At 36.7% G+C, this 16,725-nt stretch overlaps 1 protein-coding gene across 2 annotated transcripts in view; it reads right to left on the minus strand.

Annotated features, from left to right (window-relative positions):
* Positions 1–16,725, minus strand: part of PRKG1 (protein kinase cGMP-dependent 1) — a 1,018,841-nt gene that overhangs the window by 592,717 nt on the left and 409,399 nt on the right. For both annotated transcript variants that reach the window (XM_036438437.2, XM_036438436.2), the window contains exon 3: positions 14,194–14,307. In XM_036438437.2, the coding sequence (XP_036294330.1) occupies positions 14,194–14,307 (114 nt within the window). The remainder of the gene's footprint in view (positions 1–14,193; positions 14,308–16,725) is intronic.

Here is a 16,725-nt window from a genome sequence, read left to right on the forward strand (position 1 = left end):
TTGATTTTCAGAGAGGAAGGGGGAGGGAGAAAGAGAGAGAGAAAGTGAAGGAGAGAGAGAGAGAACATCAACGATGAGAGTATATCACTTATCAGCTGCCTTCTCATGCCCCACACTAGGGATTGAGCCTGCATGTACCCAGGCATATACCCTGATCGGGAAATGAACTGTGACCTCCTAATTCATGGGTTGAGCTACTGAGCTATGCTAGCTGGGCTAAACTAGTATTTTTTAAAGTATAGTCATAAAAGAAAGAAAACTAATATCTCCAAGTTATATGAAAACATTATTGCAGATGAACTCAAAACATTTATTTTTGTCTTCACCATGATATATAACCTTTTTCCTTTTTCTCTCGAAAAAAAAAAAAAAAAAGAAAAAAAAAAAAACCAAAAACAAAAAAAAAAAAAAAAAAAAAATGCCCTTAAATACTGGCAAAATTCTCTGATTCAAATGAGCATAATGTTACATTCATGATTGGCTAAGATATTTGAAAAGCATTTCAAGGTTTCTTTCAAAACACTAAGCAGAAAATGTTAGCATTAACAGGAAAGAAAAAGTCTTGCTGTAGTTATTGAGTTCCAAAGCTACTATGATTTCTCTTGAGATGAATAAAACAGGCACTGATGGAATTATATCAATAATGAGTTAGCTAGGATTTAAAATGGCAAAAACTCATCATTAATAAGAAATTTGATAAACAACTAGAGGCCCAGTGCATGAAAATTCATGTACTAGAGTGTGAGGGGTGGGGGTTCCCTCAGCTCAGCCTGCCCCTTCTCACAGTCTTGGATTCCCCAGGTGTGGGAGGTGACCTGGGGATGAGGGGAAGGCAGCACCCCCATCACACCCCTGCTGCTGCCACTGCTGGCAGCGCAAGCCTAGGCTGACCCTGGTAACCTGCGCCTTGGGCTGGCCCTGTGCAGCTGGGAGGCTGAAGGGATTGGGGGCCTCCAGAGGCAGGTGCACAGCAGGAGCAGGTCTGGCCTTGCCAAGCACCTGCTGCCCCGGGGGGGCTGAGGGGACTAGGTGCCACTATCTTTGAGGGTGTGACAGTCAATTACCATATTCCTTCCTTATTGGCTGTGGGTGCCACCATTTTTGCAACAGCTTGAGGATCAATTAGCATATTCTTTCTTTATTAAATAGAATGTACACTTAAAATAATGTATTCTAGTGAACCAAAAAGTTTGAATAGTAAAACAGCATTAGGCTATACAAATATTCAAGTTTCCTTCATTCTTTTCTCTATTCCATCCCTTTACATCAAAATTTTTTTCAATAAGAAGATCAATTCCACCCTCTATGAGCTCTACTAAACTCCATAAATATTAGATATTGCATGTGTGTTTCTTATCTTGACTGGTTCCTTTTATTTGTAAATATATTCACATGCTTTGGCAGTAGGTGGATTTTCCCTATTCCCTCAGGTCCCTACCCAAGCACTGAAGAGAGAATGTTCAGAATATTTTTCTCACTTTTAATATCTCTTTTCGACATTTATATACACTTAGGATTTGGCCTTCATGTGAAAAACACAACAATTTTTTAAATTAAAAAATTTGCATTTTGTTATTTTCTTTTTTAAAATATATTTTTATTGATTTCAAAGAGGAAAGGAGAGGGAGAGAAAGATAGAAACATAAATGATGAGAGATAATCATTGATTGGCTGCCTCCTGCATGCCCCAGCCCACAACCCAGGCATGTGCCTTTGACCAGAACCAAACCTGGGACCCTTCAGTTTGCAGGCTGACGCTCTATCCACTGAGCCAAACAAGCTAGGACTAAAATATGCAGTTTCTTAAAAAAATATACACATAAAAGCAATTTTATTAATAAAATTTATGAAGTTTTCCCTTTTTTATCCTTTCTGACTATGCACTGGACACTAAAATGCATGCCATAATAGCCACTTATTTAGAAAATTGTAAGGCCTAAACTACTAGTATTTATGATTCTTTTTATATTACCAGTAACCTCTGTAAAAATACCTTCCTGTCAGTATTCTCTATGCTCTAAATTAGGGGTGTCGAACTCAATCAGAGAAGGGGCCAAAATCTAAAATCCAGCCTAAATCGAGGGCCGAATGGTTTACTGAACAGTCATAAACTGTCATTGTGATGGAAACGCAGCGGAGTGCAGTGATGACAGCGCGGTGCGGGCCACATTGAAAGGCCTGGCGGGACGGATTTGGCCCGCGGGCCTTGTGTTTGACACATGTGCTCTAAATGCTCTGTGTGGAAAAAAAGTATTCTATGGCTTCTAAATTTCATCTGACCAAAGTTAAAGTTTACAGTGTCTCACCATGGCCAAATCCAAAAGACTCTTAGCCACTTGCCTTCAACCTTTCTCTTAGGTCCCAAGGAGGTGATCTTAGCTGTAACACTACCCTTATCATTGTAATTGCTTGTCTGTCAATCTAGCCTTTGAACAATGGATTGGCTAGGGGATGGACCCAATCAGAAGTGATTGAAATCTGGGAAGTTTCATTGCTTTGCTTAAAGAAGCTCCAGGTTAAAATCCTTGGAATCTCCTCTCTCTTCTCTTGTTTCTACTTGCTCTCTCTTGCTCTGTAACTTGTACTCTCTCATGTGCTCACCTGTCCTCTCTTCATTACCATATGTCCTTAAGAGGCCTCATGGACTGAAGCTGGGAACACATGCTAAGATAGCCAGATGCTGCATTGGACTGTACTTTAATATGGAACAGAAATCCTGGACAGTGGCATAATTCTGGCCCTGGTGAAGATAAGATTGGACTTTTCTATAGCAGGACAGATGATGGAGATGGGATCTTAGAACCTCAATATGATATCATCAGTGAAGTTTTCCATGAAACCCCATGCTCCCATGTAATCCTTTTCCTCACTGTACCCCAAGAACTCCACTTCCACCAATAACAATTCTACTTCAAAATATGATTTTGAAGTACAAAAGCACTATGCAGAATATACTAAGGATAAATTTTTAATTACAAGCCCAAATTATAAGCTTAATATAAGTGTATTTTTGAAAAGCCAAATGGATAGAAACTTCCCACTGATGAAAGAAGGCATGGCGTCACTATAAATGATTATGGAATGATTTGCTAAAGAAAAAACACCTTTTGAAAAGAATAGAGTGTATCAGAAGGCAGCTTATCTGTACTGGGATATCAGTTTATAAACTTCATCCTAAAATTGGAAAATTATCCTGCATAGTTTACCACATGGACTAACACATATCCCAAATATTAATAATTGAGAATCAGTTTATAGGGAAAATGGAACTTGGCTTTCCTAAATGCCAAACATTTAAATGCCTCAGTAACTCATCTGGAAAAGAAATGAAGTGCCCACTTCATTAATGCTCTGAGATGTTAATGCCATGGGTGTATATGAATCAAGCTTACCAACATTTAATTCGTAAAATGATTCTGCTGAGCAATTTAAGGCAATCAAGAGAATTATCCCACAAATGTCAAGCTACCCAGTGACTCAACTAAATAAAAGTACAGGTCCTACCACAGAATGCCAGAATGCCTTTGCCAATTTTGGGAAAACCTAAAATTCAAATGCTATACATCGATGCCACAGCAACCACCAGATAATCATTGCTGTTGGACATATCTATAGAAAGACACCAATACTCTCACCACTACTTGTTATTCCCATTAATCAGCCCTATTCACAAAGGGCATGCACAACAGCTTCTAACTCACAGTATTCATGAAACATGAATACCAATTATTAGTAGTCCAATTTAAGGTATTAAGGTGCATGGACCAAGAAGAATAAGCACATCAAGAATAGAAAAGAAAACATTTATTAAACAGTAAAAACTGAACAGAAAGATATTGGAAGACAAGGCACAGCTATGTCATCCTCCAAATGAAAAGCTCAAAGAGGAAATGAAAATAAAAGCCATCCACCTTGACCTGAAATAAAACCTGAAGAGCAGCAGAAGCACATAACAAATGAGTAATGTTCAGACTTGAGCATATGCATTAAAAAGAGAAGCAGTGTGATCTTACCTATTAAAACATTCAGGGAGAGAAAGAAGGAAGTGCAAAATGCCTAAAGCATTCTTTCTGGGTAGGGGGTATAAATGATTTAAAAATCTTAGTGTGTATATGTTTTCTAAACAATGTTTTTATCATCAAAAATATGAAAAAATTAAAGAGGCATATTAAATTAATTCAACCGAGTATTATGAAAAAAAGTCAATACAGAAAAATATCCCTGCTGCTTTTATAATTATCTGCTATTATTTATGGCCTAAGCCATTCTGATTGAAAAACATTGAGCACAAGTCACGAGGTTCAGAGGATGAGTAAATAAAAGATTACATCTTCCATTTAGCTTTTTCTCTTTCTCTCTCTTTTTAAATCTGAGACTCGGAAAATATATTTTGATCTAATTTTTAAAAGCCCAAAACACCTTGAGTTCATTTCCATTTTTATTGGTCCTAAAACTAATTACAGACAAAGGCACTTCATTCTTGATGTCTAAGGTCTCTTCCAACTCAAATTTAAGTTTCAGATGTTTAGCATTTCAGAAACTCTATTTTGAGTATCTTGATAGTCTGAAAACTTCATTATTACATTTTGCGCTACACATAGTTTGGGTCACTCCACAGCGGTAGGAATCTCATTTCCTATATTTTCAGTCACTCTCTCCAGGTTATGATCAAGCCTAATGGATAACTTAATGGCTGTATGTCAGTGACAAATTCCATATAAATGGTTGTAGTTCCACCTATAAGTATTAAGTGACAGTGAAAGGCAATAAATATGAAAATTTCAACAACTTGGGTTAACTGTAACTTTGGGGAAACCAGGAATTGCTAACTTCAAACTATAGATAAAAGGTCAAGGCTTTGACCAGAGTATAAAGAACTTGAAAATTTTGGGGTAAGAGAGGGAGCAGGATTTTATTCATTCTTATGAGAATTGTGGCCATGATCAACATCTTTATCCAGAAAGAATGTGGTAAGCACAGAAGAGATCAATATTCTTTGCTAAGGCAATCAATGAAGACAACAAATTGGACACCAGAAGTCTATAATTTCCAGGCTGCACCTTAAGATAAAAACTATTAGTGTCATTGGTCTGAAATATTATTATAGAAAACAACTGACATTGTAAATCCAGGCCCAGTAGCTATCTATTCTTAATTTTTCCAATACCTTGATACTCTAGGCACCTACTTCTAGTTGTGTACATGACTCACAGACACACACAAACCTTTTACAGGGAAGACCTGAGCGTGCCACCCCAAAGGGATCTGATGACATTAGGACTTTAGCCAACACAATCCAAAGTGCTGCCTCCAAGCAGAAAAACTACATTGGAATGTACAGCCTTTTGGATCTACTCACTGTCCCCTGTAGTCTTACCTGTAGTTTATTTTTGATGTTTGTATTTCTTGTACCAGTTCTTTCTAAGTACACATCTGTCTGAACCAACTTTCTCAGTATCGTGGTGAAAGGTTATTCAACAAGTAAAGGTTGAAATAAAGGTTGAGATGATGTAGTTCATTGTCTTATGGGGGGGTAGGGGGGTTTGATAAAGAGCAAGGTATAGTTTAGCAATCCAGATGTGTGACCTTAAGAAGTTCCAGAAGCTCTCTAAAGCACAGTTGCCTCACCTGTGCAATTGTGTTATTATTGCTACTCAGCCCTGTGGTGCAGGATCATTGAGAAGATCAGTGATTATTATACTACACACAGCCAAGTGTTAATACATAAAGGTAGTTTATAAGGAATTACCAGTACCTAGATACTCAAAGTAACCTTGTATTCAACTACAGCAGTGGTTTTCAAACTGTATCACCTGACCTAAATATAACAAAATGCCATAGAAGATCTTAATCCAAGGGTAGGAGTGAGAAGGAGTAAGAATAAGGAAACCCAGGGCCACTGAATGGGGCTCCAGAAGACTGCTCCCCCATTCTATAACCAGAAGTCTGCCTTATAAATTTCATACACAGAAGCACTCTATACATATTTTATTTTGGAAATAAAACAAAAGAAACATAATTTGAATAACATTGTTTGATTCCTCTCAGAAAACTACAGACAGCAATGCTTTCAAGTCAATAAAGTTGTTCTATTAGATGTGGGAAGAATTATGAGGGTATAAAGTATGAATTATTATTAGTAAGACAGACTGTCCTCCAGAGAAAACATGTACCCCTAGTAAAGAACACTTAACTATAGACGACACTGTTCAGCTACATGAGCTCATATCAATTCTTGACCCTTTACAGTGTAAAGTTTATACCCTGCCTTTCTGAAAAGCCATTCCTGGCGGTCTATGATCTACTATCACATTCACAGTGAAAATGAAATTCTTCAAGATCCTTGTGGAAATTAGCTGGCTCACTTCCTTACCCCTGGCCTCGGATATCTACAAGTCTCAGTTACAAGGAACTCCCCATGTTTTCTGGGAGACTACAATGCACGATGACTTTTATTCTTCTAATTATCAGATGCTAAGAGACATGCAACCCATCTAGGATTTCCTGGGCACTCATTATCAATTAAATAGATGTCCACCTAGACTGACTGTAAGGACACTTTTCACAATACTAGTGAATTGGACATAATCCACCAGTGAAAAACATTGCACTTATTCAGACATCATCAATCCAGCTGTTCTCTAACAAATGTCCATCTACATGTGTTTTCTTCTAATCCAAACTACTCATGAGCACAAAAAAGAACAACAAAAGTCAAATGAAATTTCTTTATTTTCCAGCCAATATCTCAGCCATCAAATTCAATAAATCTCATTGTTATTCTTATTAACAATATGGCTCTGCAAACCATGATTTTAAAATTTTTTCCTTCCCCCTCAACCTGTTATTCTAATTTACTTCTCAATAATCTTCAAAAGAAGGTGCTAATAATCTACACGATGCCGGTACTCTTCCACTAAAGCTGTATGTCACTCCTTAAAAGATAAATGCAACCTCTTTGTTTTTGATTCTTTCAACCAGCTCAGTAAATATGAAAATTACCTCTTGGCAAATTATTAAATGAATGAATGGCCACTCAGTATACCAAAAACTGACACTATCTTTACTTGTGTGGGAGTTTTCTATATGTAGGTCTTTGTGGAAAAATGATTAATTCTACAAGATTAAAAAGACTACTAAAAAAAAACAAAAAAAAAAACAGCCTTCCTTGCCTATTGTTCATATCGAATATTTACTATTAAATTATCCCTGATCTTTTAAAAAATAATACTTTCCTACCAGTTAAAGCCTGACTATTCTCTAGATATAGAGAGTCAATGCCTAAGTAATTAAAGGGGGAGGGGAAAATAATTTATCTAATCTTAAGGAATTAAGTACTATTGCCTTTCTTTGATGGTGAGAGGTTTTTGTTTTATTTTTCCCACAAGAAGCATTACTAACATGTGCCTGTCTTCCAGGCCCAGTCAATATTGGACTAAAATCTTCTTTGGTAGTTTAATATAAGTAATAGGAAAATGCTGTCTACAACAATTCCCATCAGGACTAGAAAAAAAAAATCAAATAAATTTGTAACTTAATCCACTTAAATAATAAAAGAATTAGATTAAAGCATAGCTTCTGTATATCCATTTGTTTATGTTAATCTGTTACGTGGCAACATAGGTACCTATTGAATTGACCCCTTTATTAAAGAAATGTATTTCTCAGGGGTTACATAATTGAACTGATGTTACTAATTTCTTAGTATTTTTTAATAGACACATGTGATAAAAAAAATGTACCATGAAGAATGTTGTCTAATTAACTCACTGAACAACTGGACATGCTTCCCCAAGATGCTATCCTAACCCACTTCATTGTTCAATATGATGACAGTTCCTGGAAAATTAATGGATTTCTCCTTCTGTAATCAAGGTCATGTTTCTAGTCCCCATCTGCCTATTTTGTGACTTCTCTTATTTCAAGATTCTTGGAAAAAAGCATGCATCAGCCTGGGAGAAAGCAAAGCATGCATCTTCTTAATTTGCCTCCTTAAAGCAGAGCAGAGACTTTTCATTAGCACAGTTACCTCCTCTGCTTTTGTGCTACTGCACTGGGAGTGTGACAGTACATTGTTGCTCCTGCTCATTAAAACCCCAGGTAATAACTGCCTAAACGACAATTTTGTATATCGCAGACAATGTTGCTTCACTTTCACACGTGAAAATATCTTTCTGATAAATATGATGCTTTACAGAACTCCATAATGATGTTATCCAAAAAGTTTCTAAATGCTTACTTATTGATTCAGTTATCTTATGGACCTTACACAGCTTAGAGCCACTATAGAAGAGCTTCATGTATTACTTCCTTTTAATAACCATAAAATTGGCATTCATTTCTTTTGTTCCTTTACCAACAGAAAGCACTGTATATTGACCTTATGGGTATAGCATTACATTTACGGCACCTAGAGATATTAGAGTAAGAAATTTTAGTCAAATATTCCTCTCTACCTCCCCCACCCCATTTATCTTTTTAGATTTTGGAAGGTGGGCAGACTTTTCTGAGTCAGGTTGAATAATGTGATGTTTGAAACAGAGCCACAGTGGAATGCACAAGTCGCCTTTACTGCACTGACTCAAATTTATTTTAAAAACAAAGATAAACAGAAAAATCCAAGCCTTTTAACTTTGTTCCCCAAATGTCTATGACACAATGAAATAGTTTAATTAGTCAATGTCACCCTATAACAAATATTCTAGGAGAGTCTAAATATGGAAACTTGAGAGTATTCAAACCAAGGCAGAAAAATATTTTTACCAAGTGTTATTAAAGTCATCAATTAGTCAGATTTCTTGCAGAATGTTTAGGGTCTTTCATGTCAGTACTAAAGTATTTTAATGCTGGGGAGGTTTTTTTTAAATATAGGTGCTATAAATAATCCAAGGAGAAATAACTGCTCAAGTCCATTCGCACCCACCTTCTGTAGCCATGCTTTGTAGATAACTCTCTATGGTGAGCATCTTAAAAAAAAAATAAAAATATATATATATATTATTGATTTTTTTACACAGAGGAAGGGAGAGGGAGAAGGAGAGGTAGAAACATCAATGAGAGAGAAATATTGATCAGCTGCCTCCTGCACACCCCTCACTGGAGATATTCCTGCAATCAAGGTATATACCCTTGACTGGAATCGAACCAGGGACCCTTCAGTCCACAGGCCAATGCTCTATTCATTGAGTCAACTGGTTAGGGCTATGGTGATCATCTTAAATTGGTATCCAAATGTTATCCAAAGAGAGAGACCTTTTATTCTTGGGTTTTATTGAAATCTATTGGAAACAGACTGTTAGAATAATATGCTGTCTAAGAGTTGGGGCTTTGTGAGCTGGAAACTCAAAGTAAGAGGAGCAAGCTTCAATTTAGTATCTTCAGGCAAAAATGACCAATTTGTGTACAACTAAAGTTGGAGCAAAGAGCCATAAGATTCAAACCTTAAAAAACTCCTGAGTGCCTGGCCTACATGGCTCAGTGGCTGAATGTGAACCTATGAACCAGAGGTCATGGTTTGATTCCCAGTCAGGGCACATGCCCTAGTTGTGGGTTCAATCCCCAGTGTGGGGCGTGCAGAAGGCAGCCAATCAATTATTCTCTCCATCGTTGATGCTCTTATCTCTCCCTGTCTCTTCCTTTTGGAAATCAATTAAAAATACATTCTTAAAAAATCCCTGAGTAGTTGTGAGAATTAGTTGAAGGAAATCCAGGTAAAAACTCACACATAGGGTCTGTATCTCTGAATCCCTCTTTCACTGTAACCTAAAAACCTTTTCTTTTTCTTTTTAGGTTCCAGTAACTTTGACTTTTCGACTATTGTGATTCTAAAGAACCCAGGGCCCAAAAGCAAGGCAAGAAGTCCAGAGTGCAAATGGGTCTGACTTTAGCTGTGAGAGGAGTGAAAGTGAAATCACAACCAGGAGTGACACAGTGGGCAAGGTGGTAATGACATGCTTTTAGGCATGGGGATTGTGTGGAAAGGGATTTTCAAGGGGCATATTAAAAATTTCTATCTGCATGGGATTTGAAAATAGATGGTAGAAAACTTCTTTGTTTGTGGATTCCCCAAATATGCAGACAGAATGTGAAATTCAAACAGCATTGGAGAAAGAAATTGTTTGGTGTTGTGGAAATCTAATAAAACAAATGACTCTTTTCCTCCCCCTGGCATCTGGCATGCTTGTGACTGGATAGACACAAGTGGCCATTTTCATATCACAGTTAATAAAGAAAACGTGAGCCTATTTAAGCTGTGAATAGCCTCAGGATATTGGTTAGATTTTTGTTTCCAATATTGTGTTGATTTTATATACTTTTTCATCCAAATGCCTCAGGGGAAAATCGATGATGCTGTCTTATAGGACGGTAGATTGTGAATACAGATCTGAACCATATCATATATATTTTCTTTCCATATTTCTTTAAATACTATTCAGCCACAACAAAAAGAAAAGAAATTCTACCATTTTTTTTTTTACAACATGGATGGACCTTGAATACCCTGGTCAAAAAGAAAAAAGACAGACACTGTATGATCTCACTTATATGTGAAATTAAAAAAAGAAAAAAGAAAAGGAATGCGCTCAAGGTCATAGGTAGAATAGGTTGGTGTTTACCAGAGGTGAGGTGGGGGTGAAATTGCTGAAGGGAATCAAAAGGAACAAATTTCCAGTTATTAAATAAATAAGTCATGGGAATATAATAATGTATAGCATGACAAGTATCTCTCTAACAATAGGATAATGTGCAAATTGGTCGGAAAGCTGTCATGTAACAACTGATCAGCAGGCTGTGGACCCGCCTCCTGCATCAACCCTGAGACATAAGGCTCATGTCCCTGACCCCAGCAACAGGTCCAGGACATGAGGATTGTGACCCTGACCCTGGCAACAGGCCCCAGGACTTGAGGTTCCTGTCCTTGCCCCACCATGTGCCAGCGTGGGGGCCTGCAGGTACACAAGGAGGCCACTCCACTGCAGGCCCAGCCGGGAATCCACAGGCATGTGGAGGTCCAAAGGCCTCTGCCCAGGCCTGGCCCCGGGGTCTGCAGGCCTCCTCGGGCTCCAGCCTAGCTCTTTGGGGTGATGGATCACAGGGCTCCCACACTGTGACAGAGCACAGGCCAGGCTAGGGGACACTTCCCACCCCCAAGTGCATGATTTTCGTGCACCGAGCCACTAGTAGTTAATGATGCTGTATTGCACATTTGAAAGTTGCCACGAGAATAGATCTTAAAAGTTCTTATCACAAGAAAAAAATTGTAATTAAGGATGGTGACAGATGTTAACTAGACACTGTGCTGACCCCTTTGCAACATATACCCATAACAAATCATTAATGTTGCACAACAAGACTAATATAATGTTAAATGTTAATTATACCTCAACAAGAAAATAAAACTATTTTTTATATCCTAAGTTAAAGATAACCCACAGGTGTTAGGATCACATTCGTTAGAAGAAGAAGTCACTGGAATTTATTCATGCTCTGACATAGTTTAAAAGAAGTGCCATCTTGAACAAGAAAAGACTCATTTAGATTGAAGAGCTCTTTGACAACACCTAGGATTTAGTTATCACTGTGAGATTAAAAATGCATTAAAATTTCAAGCTAACCTAGGGAGAAAGAAAACAGAAAGGAATCATCCACAGTTTTAATCATAAAAGAAAGCAGATGATATTGGGAAAAGGAAATCACAAGCTCAAGTAAGTGAGGGAAAAAGGGGCACATGAGTGATAAGCTATTGTGTAGAAATGGCCGTCTCCTTAGACTATTGCACTCAAGTGGATGACTTCATTTCAAAATTGACTCAAAATGGTCATCACCTGCAAAATGATAGTTAAGAAGAAATGGACAAAATTTTGAATCCTGAGAAACAATTGGATCTAAAAAGACATTTAAGGACATTTTAAAATATCACATGTAAAGAATAGGATAGCATTGACTAGTAATTCGGCAAAAGTGGTATTCACAATGGAATATAATCAGATTTATAAAGTGATTAGCCTGAGGTATAATTTATAATTTAAATTACAAATGGTTTTTAAGGACCACAGTCACAAGGACAATGTCGCTGGATAGTGTAGGAGATAGGGTAAAAAGGTTCTGAACAATAAATAATCATTAGTCACACATTATAGTTCTTATACAACATTCAGAAGGAACCACTGTTCATAGATATTATTTGTCACTCATGTAATAAGCCTTTTCACCTATAAATTATATTTGCATAAATATATTTGCACACCATCAACTCTAGGCTGTTTCTCAAATACAGTCAAACACACACACACACACACACACACACACACACACACACTTGAGATTTTTTTGAGTTTATGTTAAAGAACATACTCCATCACTAATTTTTTTGAGTTTACGTTAAAGAACATACTCCATCACTAATCAGTAAAAATTGACATTTTGGCCCTGAAAAGTTAGGATTATAATTTGCATTCAACACCTAGTTTCTTCATGTCAAATCAGATGCATTTAAATTTACCAATCAGAAGTGCAATAGAATCTAGAACAGATTAGTACAATTTTATAAGATGCGAGCAACACAGTTAATTTTTATGAAGCAAAGTATCCATCTTATTAAAAACATTTCATTGTAAAATTTATTTAAAATACATTAGTCTATTTTTAAAAATGTATTTAATAAAAATTCAATATTTCAAAGGTTAAGCACTTTGGGAATTTTGTAGTTTAATTGGATTAAATGAGCAGTATACAGAACTGAACATTTTAAAATTGTCAATACTTTTAAACTTAAGAAAAATTATTCACAATTCTGAGAAAGCCTGTTCAATCAAGATGTTCTATTCTGGCTCCTTTTTTGACTTAAAGGGAATCTATTTCTTATAAAAAGAAAGCATGATAGTTAAGTTTGTTCATTTAATGGAGTCATGACTATGCCTTTTCCTAGGTAAGGCACTTAGTGAGTTCAAGTTCTGGCAGAATCTGTTATGTTCACTGGGCTTCATTATTCTTTGGGTCATGTACTAAAAACATGTTGGCGCCTATCAATCAAAAGAGTTCTATGCTTTTAGAGATCAACAATCAAGTGCCAACAAGGGCTCATCTTATAAGGGCCCCAAATGTAATTGACAATTTCAATGAATAAAAAGATGATTCACTAATAAGACAAATAAGACATTTTCTAGAACTCTAGCTGGCCATGTATTCTGAAATTCTTTACAACCTGAGTTTCATTGCCATACTATCAATCATTGCCATACTTCTGAGAGAAAAAAAGCAAATAAACAACAAAATAACCAGTGGCATTCAGATAAAACTAATTGATTGCTATTAGCAATGTCATTTTTTCAATAAATTTTTTTAATGACACAACTTAATCACAGTAATTTGTGATTTCTATCATCTACAGGATAATGAATCAGAAAAACCTTTTTGAACATGAATTATGTTTGCCTAAAGATAAAATGGACCTTCCATGGTTGACATTTGCATTCAGCTGTTTGTTACATGCTCATCACATCCTGCAGTCAGGAAGAAGGAATGTTTAAAACATTTTCTCCCTCTATCTATTGCAGCTGCTTCTACCAAGCAATAAAAGTTGCTAGAGAAATCATATATACACATATATGTAAAATTAGGGAAACAAGCTGCTTTATTGCCCTGATTTAAAATAAGCTCAGTCAGTAGAAAAGAAAAAATGCTGTAATATGCAACTTGATGAGCAGCTGAAGACAAGAATATACACAGGAGCAGTTTTAGAATTCAGGATATATCTCACTCGACATTTGAATGAGATCAACATTTCTCCTCTCAATTTTTCTAAACCATGGAGTGAGCATTTATTTGGGGAATGTAACCCAAAATAGCAGAAATGTAAAAAATAATTTAAGTATGATTCTGAGGTTTTTCAAGGCAGAAAGAAAAAATGTCTTGCTCCAGTTCAATTTTAATTTATAAACTGATAATCATACAAATTCTAGGTTCAAGGGATACGTTTCATAAGGCAGCAATAAAATTTGAGTTACACAAAACTGATTAACAATCATCCTTTAGTAGGAAAATGAATAGATGGGCTATATTTCAAAGCAAAACTTGAAATATAGATTAATAAAATTGCAAAGATTCGATCAAGAAGTGTGTCAATCGACATCTCACTGGTCTAGGGAAAAAGACATCGAAAGTATCTGGGGGGAAAAAAAACGCAAATCTTACTCTTGACGGTCGCTGTCCGGGTGCAATTGTAAAGAATAGCCAACTCCCCAAACACCTTTCCTGGACCCATGGTGCACAGCTTCACGCCTTCTTTTGTCACTTCCACCTTACCATCTGAAAAGGAGAAAGGAGAACACATTATTTTAAGTCTCCTTCATGCTTCATTTTACTTGTTGCATTTCCAATAGGCAATGGGAGGGCTAGGCTTATTTTTCAAAATGCTTACCATTTGCAAGAGCATGGATGGGTGAGTACTATGCTAAGCAAAATAATAAGTCAGTCAGAGAAAGACAGTGTCACATGATCTCCCTTATATGTGGAATCTAATCAACAAAATAAACTGATGAACAAAAATAGACCCAGAGACATAGAATCATGGAACACTGTGGAACCTCAGAGGGAAGACAGAGGAGGGTGGGTGGGAAGAGATCAACCAATGAACTTGTATGTGTGTATACATAACCAATGGACTCAGTCAATGGGATGGTGAGGGCCTTTGAGGGAGGGGAGGATGGGAGCAGGCTGGAAGAGGTTAATAGGGGAAAATGGGGGAGTTAGATAATACTTTAAACAAAAAAAGATAAAATTAAAATTAAAATGCAAAGCAGTTATCAATGAAAACAAAGTCATCATCAAGATGTAATGAAAAATATAAAATAAAATATACAAATTAAGAAATCCATATCTTCTCTTAAATCAATCATTGCTAAGATTTGACACAAGACTGAAAGAAAACCCCAGAAAGAGATGGAGATAAAAATGTAAACATGTAATATTAGAAAACTATGCTAATTCCAATTTTAATGTCATTTTGACTTAGAAAGAAAATTGAGTAAGTGACTATATTTTCTACAGTACACCTCATAGTTGAGAATTCTTATTTGAATAAGGCAACTATTATGGAAAGGGTGATTATTTGACCTTCGGTGTTACTTAATTGTAGCTCATGGTATCTTGTATTTTTAAACATCTTGTCCAACTTGAGCAGGTCCGTGTTATCAGCTCCCCAGCCCTGCAACACTGACTATAAGGAATAACCAATCGCCAGGGCTGAGGGAAAGAGACACTAGAAGTTGTTTAGGTTCTACAAAGGATCTAGAAAATGAAATGTTAAAGAAGGAAAAAGCTAAAGGAACATTTTTCACTGGATACACATTGTTGCGTGCAAGTAAGGAAAATGCTATTCATGAGGGAAATTAAAAAATATGTAAAAAAAAAAAAAATCAGAGCTTTGTACACAAGAAATTCTATCTCCTAACAACATGAGGGGAGAAACAAAAAGGTAACATAATGGATTCTAACTTGAATCCTCCCTTTCTACTATTTCTCCAAGTTACTTACTTACCCACAGTCTACAGAAGAAGAGCCCAAGGCTTGTCATGAGCTAATGACTGAAACCATTAATGCTAACAAGTTTTTGCCAACTTCAGGCCTTCATGCATGAACTTCATAATTGTGCCCTTAGCTGTGTGCTTCCTGTAATGTACTTTTCAGAGTTTTGGCTTTAAATTCATGCCCTCCCTTTAAAAATCAATCTAGTTTTATCTAAGCAATCCTATATAATAAAAGCCTAATATGAAAATTATCCCCTCGACTATGAGTTCAACCACTTGCTATGACATGTACTGACCACCAGGGGCAGCACAGAACACTGCAGAGTCAGAGATGTGGCCCTGGCAGTGGGTGGCAATGAGCCCCAATGAGAGTGGGACTGCAGTGGGATGGTGCAGTAGGTGAGCAGGCAGCACCAGGCCAAGGTGGTGTGAGCAGGGGCCAAATTGCCCAGCCAATTGCCCCACAGATAGTGAGGGGCAGCGGAGCCTTCCACTTGGCTCCCAATCATTGAGGGAGCTGGGGGTGAGGGTTCTGGCCCCGATAGATTGGGATGGTGGAGCAGGTGAGTGGGCGGCACCAGGCTACCTCGCTAGTTACCCCGAGGGACCCCACCCATGCACAAATTCGTGCACCATGCCTCTAGTAATATCTACAAAATCACAGTGTTGATATGCTGATTTATTTTTCAAACACCTATTGAGATAAAACCTTAAATATATAAAAAATAAAACTCTTTTAAAAAGTGTATATAGCCTGGCTGGCATGACTCGGTGCTTGAATGTCAGCCCAAGAATCGAGAGGCTACTTCCGGTTCCAACTTATTTTCCTGACATATATTTGCCTTATTTTTTCATTTCTAACTCATTTTAAACAAAAGATGAATATAAATTATTATTATATATAATTTGCGTTTCTACATACAAGAAGGTTGTATTTGATATTAATTAGAAAAGCAAAAAATAAAACATGTTTTCCAAGTTAGGTTAAACACTGAAGACTCAATATATTCACAACAGCCAAGCAAATAGGGGATCTGATCTCATATGAAAGATGATGATCCAAAAAGCACTATAGATAGATAGATAGATAGATAGATAGATAGATAGATAGATAGATTAGATAGATGATAGATAGATAGAACAGAAAAATCTAAATGGTAAACAGTAACACAGTGTTTCTAAATAATGCCCTGAGTGG

This window comes from Pipistrellus kuhlii, unplaced genomic scaffold, assembly GCF_014108245.1.
Source record: "Pipistrellus kuhlii isolate mPipKuh1 unplaced genomic scaffold, mPipKuh1.p scaffold_m20_p_15, whole genome shotgun sequence".
Classification (NCBI taxonomy): domain Eukaryota; kingdom Metazoa; phylum Chordata; class Mammalia; order Chiroptera; family Vespertilionidae; genus Pipistrellus; species Pipistrellus kuhlii.